General features: G+C 37.1%; 1 protein-coding gene and 1 pseudogene across 4 annotated transcripts in view; both read right to left on the bottom strand.

Annotated features, from left to right (window-relative positions):
• Dcaf17 (DDB1 and CUL4 associated factor 17) overlaps positions 1-23,002 on the bottom strand; it is a 92,746-nt gene that overhangs the window by 24,740 nt on the left and 45,004 nt on the right. The window contains exon 14 of one of the 4 annotated variants that reach the window (XM_058580176.1): positions 7,668-17,965. The exons of the other annotated variants lie outside the window; for them this stretch is intronic. Coding sequence (XP_058436159.1) covers positions 17,954-17,965 — 12 coding nt within the window. The 3' untranslated portion in view covers positions 7,668-17,953. Of the gene's footprint in view, positions 1-7,667; positions 17,966-23,002 lie in introns of those variants that run through there. 4 annotated transcript variants of the gene reach the window in all.
• Positions 7,668-15,427, bottom strand: LOC131424268 (transcription initiation factor TFIID subunit 9-like; annotated as a pseudogene).

The raw sequence follows: 23,002 nt of genomic DNA, 5'->3' as shown, positions 1-23,002 counted from the left end.
CTTAAAGTCAGCAAGAGGGAAAAAAAAACTTGGACTCTTCCAGTTTCTAATAGGTCATATCAGCCCTTCTTGACTGTCAAAAATCCTGAGGGCTTCTTTTTCTTCCATTAGTGTCTCTCTGCCTGTGTCAAGTCCATTGGGGAAGAAAACAAAGACAACCATTAGCTTACTTAGGAAGACTTCTTCTAGAATTTTGGTTCTAGAAGAAGATTTCTCTAGAATTTGGTTCACCTGTTCTTTGTGCCACAACTCCGATAATTTTACTAATATAATTTTGCAATTTATCCATTCTATTTTTTAGTTGTTGTGAAAAACACTTAATGCTGCAAATTAATAAATCTTGCATAGAAGTTTAGGTTATCAAGCAAAATAACAGCAAGCAACCAACAAAATATAAAAGGATACATGACAATCAAATTGAGCTTATCTTATGATTATTTTCACACACACACACACACAAACAATCAACCAAGGTAATTCATCATATTGGCAGAAGAAAGGGAAAAAATCATCATTATCTTAGATGTAAAGGTTCAGAAAAGTCTACTTACAGTATAAGAAGAATTCTTATCAAACTAGGGGTAGAAACTAATTTGTTAAGAGTATCTTTTTAAAATGCATGAAACATGGTACTTAATGGTGAAATGTTGAAATTGTTTGCTCTGAAATTTGGAACATACTTGAGGTCACAGATAATACAATAAATGTAAGAAAAAGAAATATCAGAATTAAGGACAGATGAAGTAATAAAACTGAGTTAACTTGCATTTCTAGTTAGGCATCAAATTATTTAAAAATAAAATTTAAAAAATATTCCTCTTATAATAGCATCAAAACATATCAAATACCTAGCAGTAAATCTAAAGGAAGATGTATGATGTCTCCATACATCTTAAAATCTAGAAATATTTTAAGAGATTGTAAGGGTCCCGCGAAACGTTGGAGAAAGAGACCACCAAGTGACCACTCATGCAATTGGCAGAAGGGGGATTTATTGAACCAGCATGCTGGGGCTCCGTGCCCACTCAAGAAGGGAAAGCAGCCCAGAGCCCCGAGCAGGGGCTGAGCACTGCTTAAGTACACTTTTTGGGGAGGGCGGAGGGCTTTGTATACATCAGAACAAATCATCATGAGGCGCGGGAAAATTGAACAACAACTCCTAAACCTGATTAGTTCATTCATTGGCGGGAACAGGTCAGGCTGGAGTGATAGGTCATTCCTAAGGAGGGGGTTACATTTAAACTGATTGGTCCAGGCCCTGCAATGCCTGCGTGCAACCACACAGACCCCTTCAGTTATTAAACAACCAGACAATCAGGGGAAATGTTTACTGGGCGGTTCTAAGCATTGTCTTAACAGCTAACTCAGACCTTGCAGCTTAGAAACTTTTACAACACCCGGTCTTTTACCCTTTAACTTTTACGCTTTAACTTCAATTTCTTTTACCCTTACATTCCCCACTCCTTTTTCTGACTACTTTTAATCTTAAAAGTAATGCATCACGATTATTGAAGGGTTTTACATTTTATGAGTTGTTTTGCGTTCCCTGGAATCATTTTCAGCATGGCCTCCATTTTAGATTTCACTCGGTATTAGACCCCGATTTATCTAACTACACTGACTACCTAACTTAAAATCTGGCTTCATTCCCCCCTCTAATTTGGGAACTCCTTACTGCTGTAAGGAAGGGGGGGGGAAGAAGATCTTTCTGGCTTCTTCAGGCTGAAAAGGGACGATGTGGGGCAAGCAGTTTGGAGTCCCCCTTTAAAAATCGGGTCTATCGAGTGGTCCATGATAGAAGTCTGATTGAGAAGTAATAGTCTGGAGGGCCATTTGAGTGATGGATGGTCTATAAGAGAAACAAGAATTCATTAGTACTGGAACCATATTGATGCAGCAATAAATGCCATAGCACAGGAATATGCCAATGAGTATGATGGCAAAGACAAAGACTAACAATGTTTTCCACCAGGAAGTACCAAGAACTAGGAGCTAAGATATTGTTTCCATGACAAAGTTGCTGAGGACATGGGTTCTATCTAAGCATGTAAATCTTTAAGGATATTTGTCACCTTGCCAGAAATGTCAGGGATGTAAACACAACAACTAACATTTAGGTTTACAGATGTCCTTTTTACTAGTATGACCTATGTCTAATAGAGAAACCTTTAATTTTGCTACTTAGGGCTGGATAACCATACTAGCAAACACCAAGCCTACCTGTGTAGGTTAGGAATATCTGTGGGCCTTAAACTAAAAACTACTCTGGCAGTTCCTTTTAATAGTTATCAGGCATTCCTGTCTGAGAATCTCTTTTGTAGCCTCCAGTTTACTTATTTTTGGAAGTTACATTTAACTATTATTATCATTTAAAATGTCCAGGAACAGCTGTGCTTTGGCTTTAACTATCTTTGCTAAGTGTTTCAGATGAAGCAAGTCAAACTGACTTTTGTTCTTATCTATTGTCAACAGTCAGCTGAGTTTCCCTGGGAGTCCTCGGGGAACTTCATAGCAGCTTCTCAGTTCTGCTAGTGCCATTTACCTTAGGATGGGTCCAGGCCTTGCTTGACCATGTGGCTTCCCTTGGAAGCATCAGGGATGTCTCCCCTTTCTAATGACCCTCCTCTTTACAGCAAATGCACCGATTGGCTTTCTGTCCTCCACTGGTCTCATTAATCTCCCTGCTCAGGAGGTTATGTGGCCTAGAGTTGCAGAGCCCTTTGGAGAAGTCCCCTATTCCCTGATTCAGACTGACTCAGAGGGCAAGAGCCAAATATTGGTTTTCTTGGCCCTTTTAATTTAACTAATTTTAAAAACTTGATCTTAAACATCCAGCAAATAAGTTAACAGCCTTATATTAAGAGCACTGGGCTTTAATGTCTATCTCTCTATCCTGTAGGTGATAACTCCTTATCTTATGTTGACCCAGGTTGTGTTCTTAAAGCAATACCTCTTTAAAACATTAACAGGCAATCCTTAAACCATCTATAAGCAAACTACAAAACAAAACTAACTAGGGTAAAAACATATTTAGCTTATATAATAGCTACCTTGAATTCTGGCAGGGTTATACATCATAATTCCCTGTTTGAGATCCTAGTAATCTTGGCAAAAACCTACTTTTGGACACAACTTTAACTGTACTGAAATCTGGCTTACTTCTTTCATAGCCACTTTCACATGTAGTGAGATGGGACAGAGCCTTATCTCAAGTAAGGCAGGGCTCTTTATAAATCTCAAGTACTATAGTTCTGAAGCTGATCATTTTACAAAGTTTACATAAATTGTTGTTCAAGTTTACATGAACATTAGCTAACACAACATAATATCACACCTAAAACATGAATTAAAGGCTGAAAGCTTTCAACCTCTTGTAGAAAAGTAGTAATGTACTTTTGTGTTTTGCAATAAAACCTTCACACAGATTAGGCTCTCATTAACTTAAAAATACATAAATTGTATCTCAGAGTAGAAAGTAACATGGAACCGTACATATCTTATTGATAACAAGTCCAGTTGTAGAACACAAATGATATGAATAAATCTCCAACATGTTTTTTTTTTTTTTAAGCCTAAAATTACCATACAACTTTAGAACACCAGCTTGATACAATGTTCTTTTGAAGCTTCTACCTTATAGACTTGTATTCCTGGAAGATATGAACACATTAATAGCACCATAATTACATTGATGTTTTTATATTAACCGAGGTTAGCTTTTAAAGTAACAACATTACAATATTGAAAAATAACAGCTGTTGTTTAACCATAGTTGTATAATCTTCAATTTCTTTAAGATTATTTGCTCAAAAACTTACACACATAACCAACTTACACAAACCTTTTTTATCACTTACTTAAACCTTCTTAATTACTTAATCACATAGACTCTCTTATCCAGAAACACATTTTCCCTCTATTAAATCCATACCTAAAACTTTCTAGTTTTTTTTCCATCTGTTAACCTCCTTTTGTTCACACTTTAAAACAATATCCGTAAATTTCTGAATTTAAGCAGATTATTTTATAGACACCATCATTTTATCTGTTTACCCAATTTAAATTGAACCATTTGAATCACGTGAATCAAAGATATTTGGATCCATTTTTAAATTTTTTTATGAGCGCTCCTCATCTGTCAATTGTCATATCACTGCAGGATATATGGACATACACACATACAGACATACCGACATACAACACATAACACAAATGTAACACCCTTGTAGCTTTTTCAGGTGAAATCTCCATTGCAATGTTTAAAAACTCCACAGTTGATCAGAAATAGAACTGATCAGAAAACATTAACTCGTCTGTGGGATTAAAATCATGAGCTCCAAAAAAAAAAAAAATGCAGAATCTAAGAAAAAGCAAGAGTCCTAAGAAAGATGACTGGCCAGTAATTAATAAATACCATATAATTTACTTTAGGGTTGGGGTCTAGTTTGAGTTCAGGTAAAAAGACACTTTAACCTTTTTTTTTTTTTCCCTTGGGCCTGAAATCTGCCCTCTGTTGAGCCCCAGGCTTCTTCTATTTGCATATCAGCTTAAGTCCTGGCTGAGGTCTGGAAGGAACTGGGAAAACTGGAATTCTGAGCAGAAACCTCATGCCTAAGGCATTTTAGCTATAAGTCATAATTTTCAGGTTTAAGATGCAATTCTCAAAATTTTATATCTTTATATCTCTTTACATTAGAAACACTTGCTCACACAAAACTGAAAATAGGATCTTTTTCTGATAATATAAAGGCCACCATCAGAGGAAATTTCCTCAGGATCATTAAGCTGCTTCCTTTGTTCTGAAGTTCCTAAAGTAGTATTAAGTTTTATCATGTATATCCAAAATTAAGCCTTAAAAATTTCCAAGACTGTTGCTAATTAATGTCATTTCAATAAGCCAGACCAACGTTTTAATTTAGCACCCCCCCTTTTTTTTTTCCTTGAATCTTACACACTGAGGGGAACAGATATCATATCATAATTTATTATCTTCGCCCAAGTTAATGCACTGGAATACCTAGTGAAGTTTTCTCAGGCTACCCAGTTCAAAATTGAAACTTTCTAATTTTTTTTTATCCTAAGTATTTAAGTTTTCTAGCATGAACTATCTGAAATCAAACTAAACAATTGCTTAAACCCAACTTTTATTTATTTATTTATTTATTATTTTTTTTTTAAAATTTTTGAGCTCCCATTTTTACCCCATATACAGATTGCAGAATCACATCAGTTACACATCCATTGATTTACATATTGCCATACTAGTGTCTGTTGTATTCTGCTGCTTTTCCTATCCTCTACTATCCCCCCTCCCCTCCCCTCCCCTCTTCTCTCTCTGCTCCCTCTACTGACATTCGTTTGTCCCCCTTATATTATTTTTCCCCTTCCCCTCACTTCCTCTTGTATGTACTTTTGTATAACTCTGAGGGTCTCCTTCCATTTCCATGCATTTTCCCTTCTCTCTCCCTTTCCCTCCCACCTCTCATCTCTGTTTAATGTTAATCTTCTTCTCATGCTCTTCGACCCTACTCTGTTCTTAGTTACGCTCCTTATATCAAAGAAGACATTTGGCATTTGTTTTTTAGGGATTGGCTAGCTTCACTTAGCATAATCTGCTCTAATGCCATCCATTTCCCTGTAAATTCTATGATTTTGTCATTTTTTAATGCAGAGTAATACTCCATTGTGTATAAATGCCACATTTTTTTTATCCATTCATCCATTGAAGGGCATCTAGGTTGGTTCCACAGTCTAGCTATTGTGAATTGTGCTGCTATGAACATCGATGTAGCAGTGTCCCTGTAGCATGCTCTTTTTAGGTCTTTAGGGAATAGACCGAGAAGGGGAATAGCTGGGTCAAATGGTGGCTCCATTCCCAGCTTTCCAAGAAATCTCCATACTGCTTTCCAAATTGGCTGCACCAATTTGCAGTCCCACCAGCAATGTACAAGTGTACCCTTTTCCCCACATCCTCGCCAGCACTTGTTGTTGTTTGACTTCATAATGGCTGCCAATCTAACTGGAGTGAGATGGTATCTTAGGGTGGTTTTGATTTGCATTTCTCTGACTGCTAGAGATTAAACCCAACTTTTAACTGCAAGATAGTGCAATGCTTTAGAAACCCATTCAGATACCAGATTGTTACAATAAAAAAAAATTTATCTTTTAGATACACATTTAGCCAAGGTCATCCCCAAGAAACAACTTATAACATCAACACATTACTGCATTTATTGTCTCATTAGTTAAGCAAACAGAGGTGGATTAATCTTTAAAGTGCAGGTAAGGAATGAGGAAACTCCCCAAAGCAAAATGGCTTTGGCAGCTGCTGGGAGCCCCTTAGTTCCACCTTTTACTTCCAAGATTAGTTCCTCTGCTTAGGTTTGACCCCAGACACCAGGCATTTTTCACATCTCCTAACTTTTTAGTAGTCAGCTTCCCAAAAAGCTGATCCTCTGCTTGCAGTTGTTTTGAGTTTGAGAAAAGTTTAAGCAAGATATCAAAGTTTTTAGACCCCAGGCATTTCCCTCTGCAGTGGGCGTGGAAGAAAACACTGCTTCCCTAATCTTGCTCAACAAAGGGGGGTAAAGTTTATCAAAGTTCTTTAAAACACAGCTAAGAGAGGTGTAAAAGGTGAGAACAGAAAAGCTGGCGGTTCTATTGACTTTTGGTCCCTCACAGGAGAAGCATTAGGTTAAAATTTAGCTAAAGTTACTTCCACACATCTAAGGCCATTTGGAATTTGGGACTCTGCATCGGTCCAAAGTAAAACAATGCCATCACACTTAACAGAGACACAGACAAAATGACACACAAAGATCATCATGCAGCTCCCGTTCGTTCACAACCCCAAGATCTACAATCTTGTGACTCAAGGAGAATGGAGGGAAAAGGGGGAGGAGCAGAAGGATTGAGTGATAGGATCTTGGGGGAAGGGGTGGGAGTGGAGGCAGGGACCAAGAAAGGCTTCAGGGACAGGGGCGTGGAATGGCTTTGTCCCATACTGGGAGTTACTCAGGCAGAGACAGGGACAATACAAACGTGACACAGAGACAAGGACAAACAGTAAACGGTTAACACAAGTTTAGAGGCAAAGATTAAAGACAGACTGTGAATCCAATCTGAGAGAAAGAATTGCCGGCGAAACCAAACGGGTTGGCAGCAGAGTACAAACGAGGGCACTCTTGTCCCTCTACCAACTGGGGGCACTTTTGCCCCCCCCCCCCAATCCTCTAAGGCGTCCCTTAAGAGGAGTGGCCTGTGGATTAAGACATGTCTGTCACCACTGCCAGGGAGAATTTACACTCTCCACTGACGGCCACGCTGCCAACCCAACCAAACCAATCCAAGCCGAAGACCAAACCTGAACCAAAAGGCTCTGAGAACTTACGCTCTCCACCGAGCCAAAAACCAAAAAGCTCTGAGAACTTACGCTCTCCATCAAGCCAAAAACCAAAAAGCTCTAAGCGATCACAAAGGAAAAACAAGAAGGAGAACAAGGAGAAGAAAAGGAGGAAGAAGAAGAGGAAGAGGCGCCTTACTTACCCCCTAAAGGAGTCCATTGGAGGTCTCCTTGTCCGGCGATGCGCTTTTCCCGGCCAACGCACCAAATGTAAGGGTCCCGCGAAACGTCGGAGAAAGAGACCACCAAGTGACCACTCATGCAATTGGCAGAAGGGGGATTTATTGAACCAGCATGCTGGGGCTCCGTGCCCACTCAAGAAGGGAAAGCAGCCCAGAGCCCCGAGCAGGGGCTGAGCACTGCTTAAGTACACTTTTTGGGGAGGGTGGAGGGCTTTGTATACATCAGAACAAATCATCATGAGGCGCGGGAAAATTGAACAACAACTCCTAAACCTGATTAGTTCATTCATTGGCGGGAACAGGTCAGGCTGGAGTGATAGGTCATTCCTAAGGAGGGGGTTACATTTAAACTGATTGGTCCAGGCCCTGCAATGCCTGCGTGCAACCACACAGACCCCTTCAGTTATTAAACAACCAGACAATCAGGGGAAATGTTTACTGGGCGGTTCTAAGCATTGTCTTAACAGCTAACTCAGACCTTGCAGCTTAGAAACTTTTACAACACCCGGTCTTTTACCCTTTAACTTTTACGCTTTAACTTCAATTTCTTTTACCCTTACAAGATTGAAAATCACCTGAATAAAGAATAAAATATATTAATGTATGGGAAGACTTAAAACAGTAAAGATGTTATTTCTTCCTAAACCTGTCAACAGAGTCAATGCAATCCTTGTCAAAATTGCAATGAGTTTATTTTTGTGGAATTGGCAACAGATTCTAAAACGTTCATGGCAGGGTCAAGACTAGACATGAGACTCCTGAGAAACAATAATGTGGCATACATACTCTACTAGATATTAAGACATGATACAATGCTGAGAGCCATAGCCAAGTTGGAAATGACGCATGGCATTTTTGGGTTGAAACTGTTCAGAAAGGTGACCCTGCTCAGGGATTAGGGTGGCTCCAGGTTTAGGGTGGATCCTGCTGGATTAGGGTGGCTCCAGGTTTAGGGTGGATCCTGCTGGATTAGGGTGGCTCCAGGTTTAGGGTGGATCCTGCTGGGAATAGGGCATATCCTGCTGCCTCAGGCGCCGGCTCCTTGAGTTCCCCTGGAGTTCTTGGGGGGTTCTGAGAGAATTGGTGGAGGAAGTGTATTTTTCCCAGAACGTGCGTGTAGAGTTTCGGTGAGAGTTCGGGAATAAAGAGTTGCTGTTTGAATCTACAAGGCTTGTGTGGTGGCTCGGTTATTTTGTGCCCAGACAGACTGCGGCAATACAAGTCTATACAAGTCTATAGTAATTGAGACGGTATGATACTGATGAAGATACTAATAGGTCAACAGATCAGAACAGAGACACCACATGTAGACACATAATATATGGCAAAAGTATTACTGTAAATGTGGCACTTGTAGTACTAGATTAATTGTTTGTGTGTGTGTGTGTGTGTGTGTGTGTGTGAAAGGAGGGAGAGTTAGACCCCATCTCACACCACCAATAAAAATCAATCAATTCCAGCTGGATTGTTGCTCTAAATGTAAAAGATAAAGATCAGAGAGAACCCAGAAACAGACCCAGGAAAAGGATGAGAAGGAGATTTACTTTTCATTTTTGAATATTTTGAATTTAATAACTGCAATAGAACTGTAAGTTACCCTACTACAGCATATCTAAATGGCATTGAGACATGGTGGTTTACAATAATTTCTGTTGGTCTTCGAAGGGATCCAGATCCCTTTCTTGAAATAGACTTAACCTAAGGAAAGATATTGTCAGGAAACCATTTCAAACTAAGTTCTTTCCTTTGTGATATGGCTCATCGGTCAACGAGCATTACTGAACTGTGATTCCCAAGTTTCTAGTTCTCAGTTGTATCCTGATTCAGTCCAATCCCAAACGAGGCATTTCTACCTGCTTCTAATACCTTAGATATCTGCTGCATTTAAGGATGTTTCCTTATTCTGCAGAGTTGTTCATTCATACTCCTTCATGAGTCTGGGCAATTTTGTTAAAAATAACTCTGTCAATTCCTCTTTCTCCAAATAAATCTATTGATTCTCCTTGAAACATCAATAGGTTAAAAAAAAAAAAAAACCCAAATGAGCATAGCCCTAGGTATTAAAAACACACTAATTGTAACACCATACCCATATAACATTTTTTATTAGAAGGACTATCAGGGGGCTGGGGATGTGGCTCAAGCGGTAGCGCACTCGCCTGGCATGGGTGCGCCCCGGGTTCGATCCTCAGCACCACATACAAAGATGTTGTGTCTGCTGAAAACTAAAATGTAAATAAAATATTAAAAAAAAAAGAGAGATTACAGATCAGGGCTGAGAATATAGCTTAGTCAGTAGGGTGCTTTTTTTTTTTTTTTTTTTTTAAAAAAAGAAGAACTATCAGGTACTATATGCTTTTGAACCCACCTAAATATAGAATTTCTTACTCAATAGAATTTTATTTTTTTTTTGGCGGTGCTGTGGATTGAACTCAGGGCTTGTGCATGCAAGGCAGGCACTCTACCAACTGAGCTATATCACCAGCCCTTATTCAATACAATTTTGATTAATATGGGCCTATATGAAAATAGCTTTGCTCCATCAATCTGTTTATAATTGCAATAGTCAACTAGAAATTTTACTTCCTAGTTGCATCTCCTTGCCTAATAGCAGGTATCAGTAGTAGCTAAAATGAATCATAGCTTATTCCTATATCATTAAAAATATAATTAACAATGCTGTTCTTTGAAGATCTAATACCTAATGAGTATGGTGATCAAACTCATGAAATAGCCACAGAGGTTATTGCCTAAATAAATTTGATAGTTAATACTTTGAGATGACTCAAAAGTATTCTTAAATATTTCCATGTAGTCTATTAAGTTCAAAATGGGTAACAGATATTTATCACAGCATATTGATGAATTCCAAGATAAATTTTTAGAAAGAAACTCATGCAAACTTATAATACAGTCATTATTTCACTGCCACCTATTAGTGTCAACATTTATAAAATAACAGGTATTATTTCACTGGACTATGAAATGTGTATTTACTCACTGTAGAAGCATATGAAAACCATATCCACTTGAACTCTGGGAAACACACTTTAGAACTTGGAATAGATAGATCCATTCAGTGCCTGGACTTGCAAATTGGCAGTACTTTTGTGTGTCTCCCACACTTCCTCTTAAGGAATGGCTGAAATTTTGTTCTTCCAGCTCCACATGAAGCTAATGGCTAGGGCTTGTTTCTATCACCACTCCTACTTCAAAGTGGGCTCCCAGGAATATCCTCATAGCTCTCTTGCTCACCCCTCATGGGGCAGTAACCAGTCTCATATTTGTGAATGAACTTAGAATGAAAGTGCCCTTTGTTTCCTAGATAATAGGAGGAGGAAGTAAGAAAGTAAATAATGTTAATACTAAATTCCATTCATTCCAAGTTGTAGATTAAAATAATCAATGTAATATATGAGCTATCTGAAAACTCTTAGAAGAAAACATAGGAGTAAATCTCTGAGAACTTATATTAGGCAATGATTTCTTAGATGTGACACTAAGAGCACCATCAAAAGAAGATAAAATTGGACTTCAGCAAATGTAAACCTTTTGTGCTTCAAGAAACACACACACACACACAGAATGATAAAACATTTGCAAATCACATATCCAATAAGGGATCTGTATCCAGAATTATATAAAGAATTCATAAATCAACAATAAAAGAAAATCCCAATAAAAATTGGCCATGAATTTGAGTAGATATTTCTTCAAAGAAGATATACAAATGACCAAGGAGCACATAAAAAAATGTTCAATACCAATAGTCATTAGGGAAATACAAATCAAAACCACGAAAGATCACTTCACACCACCCAGGTTAGCTACAATAAAATAAAATGAAATAAAGCAGCTGTATCTGTGACAAAATATCTAAGATAAAACACTTAAAAAGAAAAAAGGTTTGGGCTGGGGTTGTGGCTCAGTGGTAGAGTGCTCGCCTAGCACATGCAAGGCCCTGGTTTGGATCCTAAGTACCACATAAAAATGAAAAAAAAAAAGGTATTGTGTCCATCTACAAATAACAAATAAATATGAAAAAAAAAAAGAAAGAAAAAAGGTTAATTTTGGCTCATGGTTTCAGATGTTTCAGTTCATGGTCAATTGGTTCCATTGCTTCTGGGCCTGTGTCATGCTAAATCAATAAGCCAATCCCATAATGCCAAAGGTTGAATGTTTTCTCTGATATGTGAAGGCTAACCCACTTAAGTGGGGGCGGGGCAGGGGGAGAAGTTTAGTAGATTAGATAATGGGGAATAGAGGAAAGGGAGGGGAGACAAGAAAAGGAATCTGACATAATTTTCTTATGTACATATATGAAAACATCATAGTGAATTCCACAAGAATGGATTCTAACTAGAATAAGATATATTCCATGCTTGTGTAATTATGTCAAATTGCATTATACTGTCATATACAACTAAAAAGAACCAACAAAGAAATAAATAAATAGAATACCATGGCAGGGTGTTATGGAACTACACAGCCAACCTTATGGAGACCAGGAAGTGGGGTGTATGGTGTGTGTATGTGTGTGTGTGTGTGTGTGTGTGTGTGTTGAACTTGAGAGAATTTGAGAGAAAGGGAGAGGGGAATCCCTAGGTTCCCAAGATCCCCTTCAACGACACATCCATAAGACCTAACTTTCTTCTACCCAGCCCTATTAAAGGTTCCACCACAGGCTGATGATCAAGTCTTTAACACATGGGCCACTGGGAGATAGTTTTAAATCACAGCATCTGGCCAGAATTTTGAGAAACTGGAACTCTTGTACATTGTGGTAGGAATATAAAAAGGTATAGCTGCTATGAAAAACAGTTTGGAAGTTCCTCAAAAAGTTAAGCAGAATTACCATCTGACCCTGTATTCTACTCCTAAGGATTTACCTAGAAGAACTGAAAAGATATGTCTAGACAAAAACTTATACACAAATGTTTACACAGCATTATTGATAACAGCTAAAAGGTAGATATTTTAGGCGAATCCATAGAGTCAGAAAGTTGATAAGTGATTGCCAGGGCTTAGGGGAGGAGGATATGGGAGTGACTGCTAATGTATACAGGGTCTCTTTTTGGGGGGATAAAAATATTATGGAATTAAGTAGTGGTGGTGATGTTGTACACCTTTATGAAGTATATACTTTGATAGGGTTGATTTTTTCGTATGTGAAATATAGATAAAGGTGTAATGAAAGAGCCATAAAGATTAATCTTTTATAAAGAATAAAGAAACTCTATTATCTGACATTATTAAGGAAGGTAGGTTAGTTGGTAGGTCAGTTAGTTTTAAAAAGTCAGTTAAGGGGCTGGAGTAGCTTGGTGGTAGAACATGTGTTGAGCATGCATGAGGCCCTGGGTTCAAATCCATGTGTACACATAACATCTTAGTTAAAAAGGGATTATGTAAAGATATATACAACCTAAAAACATTCTATGCCAATTTAAAATATGAGTCTTTTTACTTAAGTATCTTCATTATAAGATCAAGGTCTTTGCTTTTGGTTCATTTGCTGATCAGTGTTTTCTGCCATCATTCTGGCATAAACTGCACTTAGTGGTAAATATTTCTCAAAAATTTTTTTTCTTTGCTGGGGAATGAATCTCGGTCCTAAGCAAGCATTCTTATATTGAGCTACATTCCTAGCCCCTAGAATTGGCATTTTAAAAGATACATCTGAAAAAATTTGGGCCCAGAATCCTTCCAAATTTTTTCGGTTACTCATTCCTTTTGCCAGATAGCCTGTGCTAATTCGGATTCTCTTGACCTCACTCCTCTCTTGTTCTGGTCACAGCTACCAAGACTGTTCTGTGTGGACTCTGAAAAACGTCATGCTGGCACCACCTGCCCTGTGTCCCTATCTCGTCCTGCCTGCCGCAGTCCGGCTGGGCACAATAACCGGGAGGTGACAAGCAACTTGAAGGTTGAAGCGGCAACTGCTTTATTGCGGGGAAACTCAGAGGGAACTCAAGGTAGCGGGAGCCGCTTTATTGCGGAACAGCATAGGTATATATACCTAACTGATTACACACAGCTTGACTCAATTAGCATCATCTAGATACAGCAGTCAGCCAATAAGGAATCTCCACCATCTTAATGGCTTGGTGGCATTGCCTCACAAACCATTCCTCCTGGCAAACTGCCAGGCGCCATCTTGACTTGATTTGCGGTCCCCAACACCTGCCTATTGATGTTAAGGTGAATTCTCCCTGTGCAATCTGGAAATTATGGAGAGACATTCTAGAAGTCAGCCTTTAAGGAGTGACAGGTAAGAACTGGAAGGTGAGTTCTTCACCCTTTCTCCCCAACCTTGCATCCCACTCATACTGCTCCGGGACAGTTTTTAATGATTTCTCAGAGATTTGTCCATGAGATTAAGCATTTAGTTGCACTTACTGGTGACAGACCTGATATCACACCCTCACACTGGCTTTCCTTCTGGATCTGTTTCACCCTGGAAGCTCCTCATTCTTGCTCTCTGACACTTCATTCCTCACCAAGGAAACAGCCTATAAGCTTTTGCCTCAGGCAATGCTTTTGGTGGTGGTGGACCCAAACTAAGGCATTTTCCAATCTTGTACAGGTATTTTATCCACACCTTATTTGACAGCAATTTTTAGTACCTTAATTTCAGCAAGTCTTTCCAAAGTACTTAATCTTGATAGAAAAATCAAACTTTTCAATATGATAGATAGATTATATAATTGCAATCACAACTGGCAAAAAAGAAGTTTAAAATAAACATAATTGGACTTGGCAGTTATACAACCCATGAGTATGCTGGAAGGCACTCATGAGCCTGCTAATTATTTTTTTTTAATGAGCAACAACTTTATTTACTCACATAAAGGCTGATGAAAAACCATTACTAGTCCTATTAAAGAAAATCCAACATTTCAATAGAATAGTATCTATTATTTACTCATTAAGTACTCATCATAAGAAATTTTGTAAAACACAATTTGAAAACATCTAGAATCCTTCTTTAATTTTAGTACAATGGATTCAAGACCAAGTATCAAAGCTAGGACACATGCATCAAAGCTAGATTACAAATAATCATAGTCACTATCATCGTCATCATCATCATCATCTTCATGTTTCTTTTCAATGCACTTGACGATCCATTGGCAATATTTTATGATAAAACCATATTATTCATATATATCAATAATATGGTTTTATCATAAAATAATAAGAATGTTTTTGAGCCCAATTAATGGATTAATCAGACCGTTCTGAGCTGCTGGTGTTGCATGAATTGAGGTTTTTATGGCAGGAAACTGTGAAATAGGCCTCTGTATTGTCAACTTTCCGCTGTGACATTGGAGTCCCTACTTCAGTTGAAACAGACATGGTTTGTTGGATTGGCACACTTCGTCTGGTAGTAACTGAATTAACACTTAACCTTGGAACTGTTATTCTTCCCACAGCAGTAGGTGATTTTTTGTAAAGACTTGGGCCTATAGTTTGGAGCTGTTAAGCAATATCTATAAAGTGGCAACCAAGGACCTGAATATGGCTTGATCAGTGGCAAAAATGTTTGATTTCTTTGCCTTGCAATATCTAATAAAACATCTCTTGAGAGAGGAGAGGTAAAAGAGTGGTCAGCTCCACACTGGATTACCAATCACACATGTGCATCAACAGTAGCCTTCTTTGCATGGCTTGAATAAATTTTAGCATCATCTAGAATTGTGGTCACATATTAGAAGGCAAATTCCAACATCTGATTTGTAACTCTTGGTTCATATTCTGTAATCCCCATATCCTTTAGGATTCATGTCACCATCTATGCATTTTTCAGCATGCTCTTGGGAGAAGCCATCTTGCAGGACTCCATGATATCCGGTGATCAAACTTCTTAGCTAAATCATCCACATTAATGTATTTCAGTCCTGATCTTGATGCAAGTTCTTTGCCTAGTATGGCTTTTTCAATCCCTGATGTACTAATGAGAAGAATGTTCATAAGCAATATACTCCTGCACCTAAGGGTAGAAGTGACTGGAGTCATGCACCCAGCACACCACTGATCCTGCTGATTTTATATATATTAGATGGACACAATACCTTTGTTTATTTATATGGTGCTGAGGATTGAACCCTACACGTGGTAGGCAAGTGCTGTACCCCAGCCCAGATGATTAATTTTGATGGCTTTTTCTGGCCATCAAAATTGGAATTTTTAAATGGCCCATAGTTAAATTCTTAAATGATGATTCGCCAACAGCTGAGCTTGTTAGCAAATGCTTGTAATCCCAGTGTCTCAAGATGCTGAGGCAGGAGGATTCCAAGTTCAACCAGCCTCAGTAAATTAGTGAGGACCTAAGCAACGGAGACCTTGTTTCAAAAAAAAAAAAAAAAAGAAAAAGAAAAAGAAAGAAAGAAAGGGCTGGGATGTGGCTTAGTGGTAAAGTGCCCCTGGGTTCAATCCCTGGAATCCCAGGTACAAAAAACAAACAAACAAACAAAAAAACATTTAGCCAGACACAGTGGCACATGACTGTAGCCCCAGCAATTTCAGAGGTTGAGGCAGGATAATTCCAAGTTTGAGGTCAACCTCAGCAATTTAGTGAGACCCCATTACATAAGAAAAAATAAAAACAACTGGGGATGATGTAGCTCAGTAATAAAGTGCCCCTGGGTTCAATACCTAGGTCAAAAACAAACAAACAGAAAAAGGAACATTTAGTCTAAATTAAGATTCACTACTTAAAAAATTATAAGACTGGAACTATTAGAAGTGAACATCAGACAGGGAGGAGGCTGGTTGTACTGAAGGATATTAAACTTAGGAAATTGAACTCTACTTTACCTAGTTCCACATTAAATCTTGAGGGCCTGTTCTAGGATTTCTTTGGTAAACAAGAGGCAATATTCAGAGGCTCTAGAACCAGGAAATTAAAAGTCTCCTTTGACAGGGCAAATTGAGCAACTCATGTCTGGAGGATCTCAACCTGCATAAATGGTATCATCTGTAAGTCCTTATGATAATGTGTAAAGCCTGTACCTCCAGCATGCTGTGCTCTCCCTTTGCATTTTTGGAATTATTTCTGTAAATTTCCATACACTTTTCTATTACAGATGTTTTCCTACCTTTAACTCTGTTGGTGTTTTCCCATCATTTATATTGCTTTCCTGTTTGATAATCAGATCAGTGATAATAAGATTGGGACTGTCAAAAAGATCCCTGAGCTTAGTGGCTAGGTTGATTTAAGTCATAGGTAACCTGCAGGAAAAAGTATGAACTTGGAATACCAGGGTATAATACAAAATTACCCTTGGCACAAATAGGTTTATAGATGAAAATGAGAAATTATTTTAATGGAGTATGTCCATTATTTCCTTATTTTTGGGAATTGGCATAATACATAAAAAAGTAATATGTAATGGGGCAGACTTATAGTTTCCTGTTACTTTTATTAGCTCCATCTAAAGTGACCATAAGTTCTCCTTGGTTCAGGGAGGCTTGGTTTATGCCGATTATCAGGTAAAATGATTATCGTCTCCTTTCATTCTTAAAACTATCCGAGTTTGGGCAATACATCATATGATCATTCCAGCTCTAGCCAGAGGTAGAGAGACACTTAAGACTTTCCAGCAGGGACTGGGCATGTAGCATGCAAGGTCTGGGTTAAATCCCTAGCACCACCAGAATGAAACAAAGCAAAACAAAAAACTTTCCAGCAGAAACTGAAACAGGAAACTACTGGATTAGGAATCTAGCTGGTAGCTCAGACCAAGACAAACTCTGCAAATATAACATTTGGGATGTTACAGTAGGTGTGGCAGGGGGTCCAGTGTCCTCTACAAGTACACACTAGGCTGTCAGCAGTCTTTAAGCAGATATTGTGTAACAGCTGAATATATATGTATATATATAATAAGTCTTACATGAACACTAATATATATACATTAGTCTTAGATGGACAATAACATTATTTTATTTATTTATTTTTGCAGTGCTAAGGATCAAATCCAGTGCCTCATACATACAAGGCAAGCACTCTATGGCTGAGCTAAAAACCCCAGACCACAGGTGAGTTTTCAGAGAAAAGGTTGGAGCTGGGAAATAATTTAATTCATTGGCTTTGTTCTTTATAGTAGAAAGAGGAGACAAATTGCACACAGGAAAATCAAGTGTTAGAATGGCTTTCAACCATTATTTTTCACGTTTTGACCATTCTTATTGACCTTACAAATAAAGCTTGAAAAGCAATGTATTTGGAGCTTGTACTTACTTATTTATTAGTTCTCATCAGCTACACATGACAGTAGAAAGAAAGTTCTTCTATTCATTGTACATAAATGGAGCAGAATTTTTCACTTCTCTGGTTGTGCATGAAGTAGTCACAGCATTCATGCAATCATACATATACCTAGGGTAATGATAATGATGTCCATCTCATTCCACTGACTTTCCTACCCCTTTGCCCCTCCTCCCTTCCATTTGCTCCATCCAAAGTTCCTCCACCCATCCCCCCCATATGGATTAGTATCCACTTATCAGAGAAAACATCCAGTTACTGTTTTTTTTTGAAATTGGCTTATTTTGCTTAGCGTGATATTCTCCAACTCCACCCATTTACCTGCAAATGCCATAATTTTATTCTCTTTTAATGCTGAGTGATATTCCATTGTGTATATTTACCACATATACTTTATCCTAATTTGTCTACTGAAGGGCTTCCACAGTTTAGCAATTGTGAATTGTGCTGCTATAAACATTAAAGTGGCTTTGTCACTGAGGTATGCTGTTTTTAAGTGTTTAGAGTATAGATCAAGGAGTGGGATAGCTGACTCAAATGATGGTTTGGAGCTTAGCCTTTTCAAAGATGTAAAAAGGTGTTCAGAATAGGATTCAGAAATGATTGTCTACTTGAGCACATGCCCTTCTAAGAGAAATAAAAAATAATTAAGCCATCGACTTTTTAAAAAAAATATTTATTTTTATGTGATGCTGAGAATCTAACCCAGGGCCTCACACCTGCGAGGCAAATGCTCTACCACTGAGCTACAGACCCAGCCCCTAAGCCACAGAATGTTTATTGGTAAAACAACTGGTAAAGAATCTATTTTCCTTTGTAGATTTCATTTCAGAGACTTCTTTATGGATGCATATTACTTGGGCAGGTAGTGTTCTGAATGAATATTTTCACTGATCTTTATAAATTTAGCTAAATAAGTTTTATCACTTCCCTAGCGATCCAAGTTTTCAAAGCATGTTGAACTCAAATGAGTTCAAAGTAGTGACTGAGATCACAGGAAGTATTAACTGACTTTTCTACTTTAGATATTATTTTATTTAGTATATGAAACTGCTGGAATGAGATAAGACGGGAGAGGCTCGTAACATGCTCAGAGCTCCTCAAAGTATGTTTTAGGTCCTGGGAAGAAAGTAATTTGAAGCTGTTAAGATTCTTGCCTTCTGGATCTGGCTTATGAAATTTTACCTGTCTCCTATAAATATGTACAAGAGCTGAAAAGATAAAAATAGTGTTGGGAATGCATGGAGATATAAAGTGAAAAATATCAACAGAAGGAAAATCAACTACACTTGAAAAACAGTTTTATTAAAATTAGTTAGCAAACTCTTGGAAGCTCAAGAACTAGAAACACAGGAAAGGAGCAGACAGCATGAAGCCTCACACTGGGAAGAGAGAGGCAGCGACATGCATTCCCTGATCCTACCCAAGCCGGAAAATACAATTTGAAAGATGGAGATGTCTAGGGATATATGGTGGAATAGTTGTGCTGTCCAGATGCAGGGGTCATCTGGACACGCAAGTGAATATTTTGGCAAAACAAAGAAGTAGAAAGAAGAACAGTGGGGCATAGGCAGTAACCATCCACCCTTTTCAGCTCTTTGGAGACAATTCTTTTATTTTAATTAAGAATCTTTTTCTTTCTTCTTTTGGTGTTCTTGCTGTGATGATTGGTTTGTGTACACACACACGTGGGTATATGTATACATACATATTTGTTTCTTTTTTTCTCATTTTTATGATAGTTATTTTTCCTTGTCTTTTGAGGATTAGGGTTTTTGGTTTATTTTTGTTTTGTATTGGTTCATTTCTTTCCTTTCTTCTCCTGCTACAGTCAAATTCTCTTGTATTTTCTCCTGTTACTTAGTTTTATTTTTTAAATTTTTTTCTTCTTCTTTATAACCATCACTTACTATATACATATCTTCTGCTACATACATATTTGCTATGTACATATTTTCAATATTCTTAACATGGTCTTTTGAAGAGAAGAAGTTCTAAATCTTGATAAAATTTAATATATCATTTTATTTATTTATCTTTTTAACAGATCATTCTTCTGGTATTGTATCTAAGAACATTTTGTTTAAAGTAGTAGTTCTCAACTGAGGGTGATTTTGCATCTAAGGGAGCATTAGGCAAGTCTGGGGATATTTCTGGTTGTCACAATTGTGATATTACTGGTATCTAGTGGATAGAGAATTGAGGGTCCTGTTAAACATCCTACAATATACAAGATAGCCTCCTACCACAAAGAATTAGACAAACCCCAAATGCCATTAGTGCCAGAGTTGAAATACTATGGTCTGATGCAAAATCACAAAGACTTTCTCCTATGTTTTCTCTTGTAGATTTTATTGTTTTATCACTATGATCCAATTTTTAATTTTTTTATGTTACAAGTTTGAATCAGAGTTCTTTTTTTTGCATATAGATGTACAACACATAGGGAATAATATTCAGTCTTTCACCATTAAGTATGATATTACCTGTAGGTAATATGGATGAGAAAGTCAATAAAGAGTTAAAAATATTGAAAAATAATGAATTAGAAATCTTGGAAATCAAAGACACAACAAATCAAATAAAACTGTTCAGTTAAGGCTGGGGTTGTAGCTCAGCGCTAGAGCACTTTCCTAGCCACTGGGTTGGATCCTCAACACCACATATAAACAAACAAACAAACAAACAAACAAATAAATAAATAAATGATATTTTAAAAAAACTGTTCAGTTAAAAGTCTCTTTAAGGGTCTGGGGGTTATGGATCAGTGGTAGAGCACTTGCCTGGTATGTGTGAGGCACTGGGTTTGATCCTCAGCAATACATATAAATAAATGAATAAAATAAAGGTGCATCAACATCTAAAAAATTATTTTTTTAAAAAAAGGCTCTCTGGTAAAGCACACCATGCTGAAGACAGAATATCAGAGCTTGAAAACAAAGTAGCCAAGCCTGACATTCAAATAGTATTAAAGAAAATAAAATATATGATCAGACTATTCAAGAACTCTGGAATAACATTAAGAGATCAAATTTAAGAATAATTAAAATTGAAGAGCATTGTGAGATTCAGGTGAATAACATGGATAACCTCTTTGGGAAAACACTAACAATAATTTCCAATCCTTGAGAATGAGATGGACATTCAAATACAGGAACAATTTAGAACCCCAAATAAACAAGGTCAAAAAATAAACTTTACATGACACAATTAAAATACTTAACATATGGAACAAGGATAAAGTCTTAAAAGCCTCAAGTGAAAAATGTTAGGTCACATTAGAAGCAAGCCAATAAGAATTACTTCTGATTTATCAGCAAAAACTAAAAATCCAGGAGGCTTGGAATGAAGTATTCAAGTCCTGAAAGAAAATAATCATCTACCAAGATTGCAATAGCCAGCAAAGCTACCCTTTAGGATAAAAGGAGAAATAAAAACTTTACAAATAAGCAGAAACTAAAAGAATTCATGACTGCTAAGCTAGTGTTACAGAAAATACTTAAAATACTTCACACAGAAGAAATAAAAAAACAAACCTCAGAGATCACAAATGGACAAGTTCAATTTGAAGAGTAGTTAAGCAAATGAGAAACAGGACTTAAACATTTGAAATAAATCAAAATGGCAAGAATTCATAAATCTCTCTCTACAATAACATAGAATGTAAATGGTCTCAACTTTCCAATTAAAAGACATAGGCTAACAGGATGAATTAAAAAAAAAAAAGAACCAACTAAATGTTCTTTGCAAAAGACATACCTTACAGGCAAAACCAGCACATTACAGGCAAGAACAGCCACAGGCTGAAAGTAAAATGGAGCCTGAAAACAAGCAGATGTAGCTACTCTCATACATGACAAAACAGACTTAAAACCAAAATTAATCAGAACCCCAAATAAACAAGATCAAAAAATAAACTTTAATCAGAAGAGACAAAGAAGTTCCCTGATAAAGGGAACAATCTAACAAGAAGATATGATAGTATATATGTATGCCCCAAATGTTGGTATGCTTAATTACATAAAACAGACACTACTCGAATTAAAGACTCAGATAAGACACTGATACAATAAAACTGGGTGATTTTAATACACCTCTCTCACAAATAAATCAGTCATCCAGACATAAACTCAGTAAAGACTCTTTGGACTTAAAAAATATTATAAATCAAATGAACTTAACAGACATCTATAAAATATTACATTCAACAACAAGAGCTGAATATAATTCTTCTCAGCAGTTCATGGAACCATATTTTTGGCTACAAAGCAACTCTTATCAAATACAAAAAAATTATATAATTCCTTGAGCCTTTGGGATCAAAAGGGAATGAAATTAGAGATTAACACCAAAAAACTCTACAGGAACTATATAAACACATGGAGATTGAAAAACTTTTAAATGATGAATTGGTATTAGAAGAAATCAGGGGAAAAATTTAAAAATTCTTAGAATCAAATGAGTATAGTTACACAACATACCAAAACCTCTGGGTCAGTATGAAGGTAGTCTGAAGGGAAGAGTTTGTAGTTATGAGTGTCTACATAGGAAAAAAGAACGATCCTAAATAAACTGCCTAACAATGCATCTCAGTTTCCCTGAAAAACAAGAAACAATCCCAAAACCAGCAGAATGAAGGAAAAAATTAATATCAGAGCCAAAAATCAATACGATTGAGAAAAAAATTTATAAAGGATCAATGGAATGAAGTTCATTCTTTGAAAAGATAAACAAGATTGGTAAAGTCTTTTTTCTAAAATTTTGTCTTGTAGTTGTAGATGGACAGAATGCCTTTATTTTATTTGTTTATTTTTATGTGGTGCTAAGAATTGAACCCAGTGCATCACACGTTAGGCTGTGCTCTGCTACTGAGCTACAGTGCCAGCCTCAAGATTGATAAATTCTTACTCAAACTAACCAAAAGAAAGAAGATCCAAATTAATAAAATTAGAGATAAAAAGGTAGAAATCCTTAGGTACTGTTTTGAAAACATATAATAAAAAATTTGAAAACCTAGAAGAAATGGATACATTTCTAGATATATACAACTTGCCAAAATTGTATCAAGAGGACATGGGAAATAACTGCAAATGAGATAGAAACAGTAATGAAAAGTTTTCCAACAAGGAAAAGCCCAGAACCAGTATT

The sequence above is a fragment of the Marmota monax genome, unplaced genomic scaffold (genome assembly GCF_021218885.2).
Source record: "Marmota monax isolate L192 unplaced genomic scaffold, Marmota_monax_Labrador192_F-V1.1 WCK01_AAM20220418_F8-fsc00007, whole genome shotgun sequence".
NCBI classification, from domain to species: domain Eukaryota; kingdom Metazoa; phylum Chordata; class Mammalia; order Rodentia; family Sciuridae; genus Marmota; species Marmota monax.
This window is presented reverse-complemented; position numbering and strand designations above follow the sequence as displayed.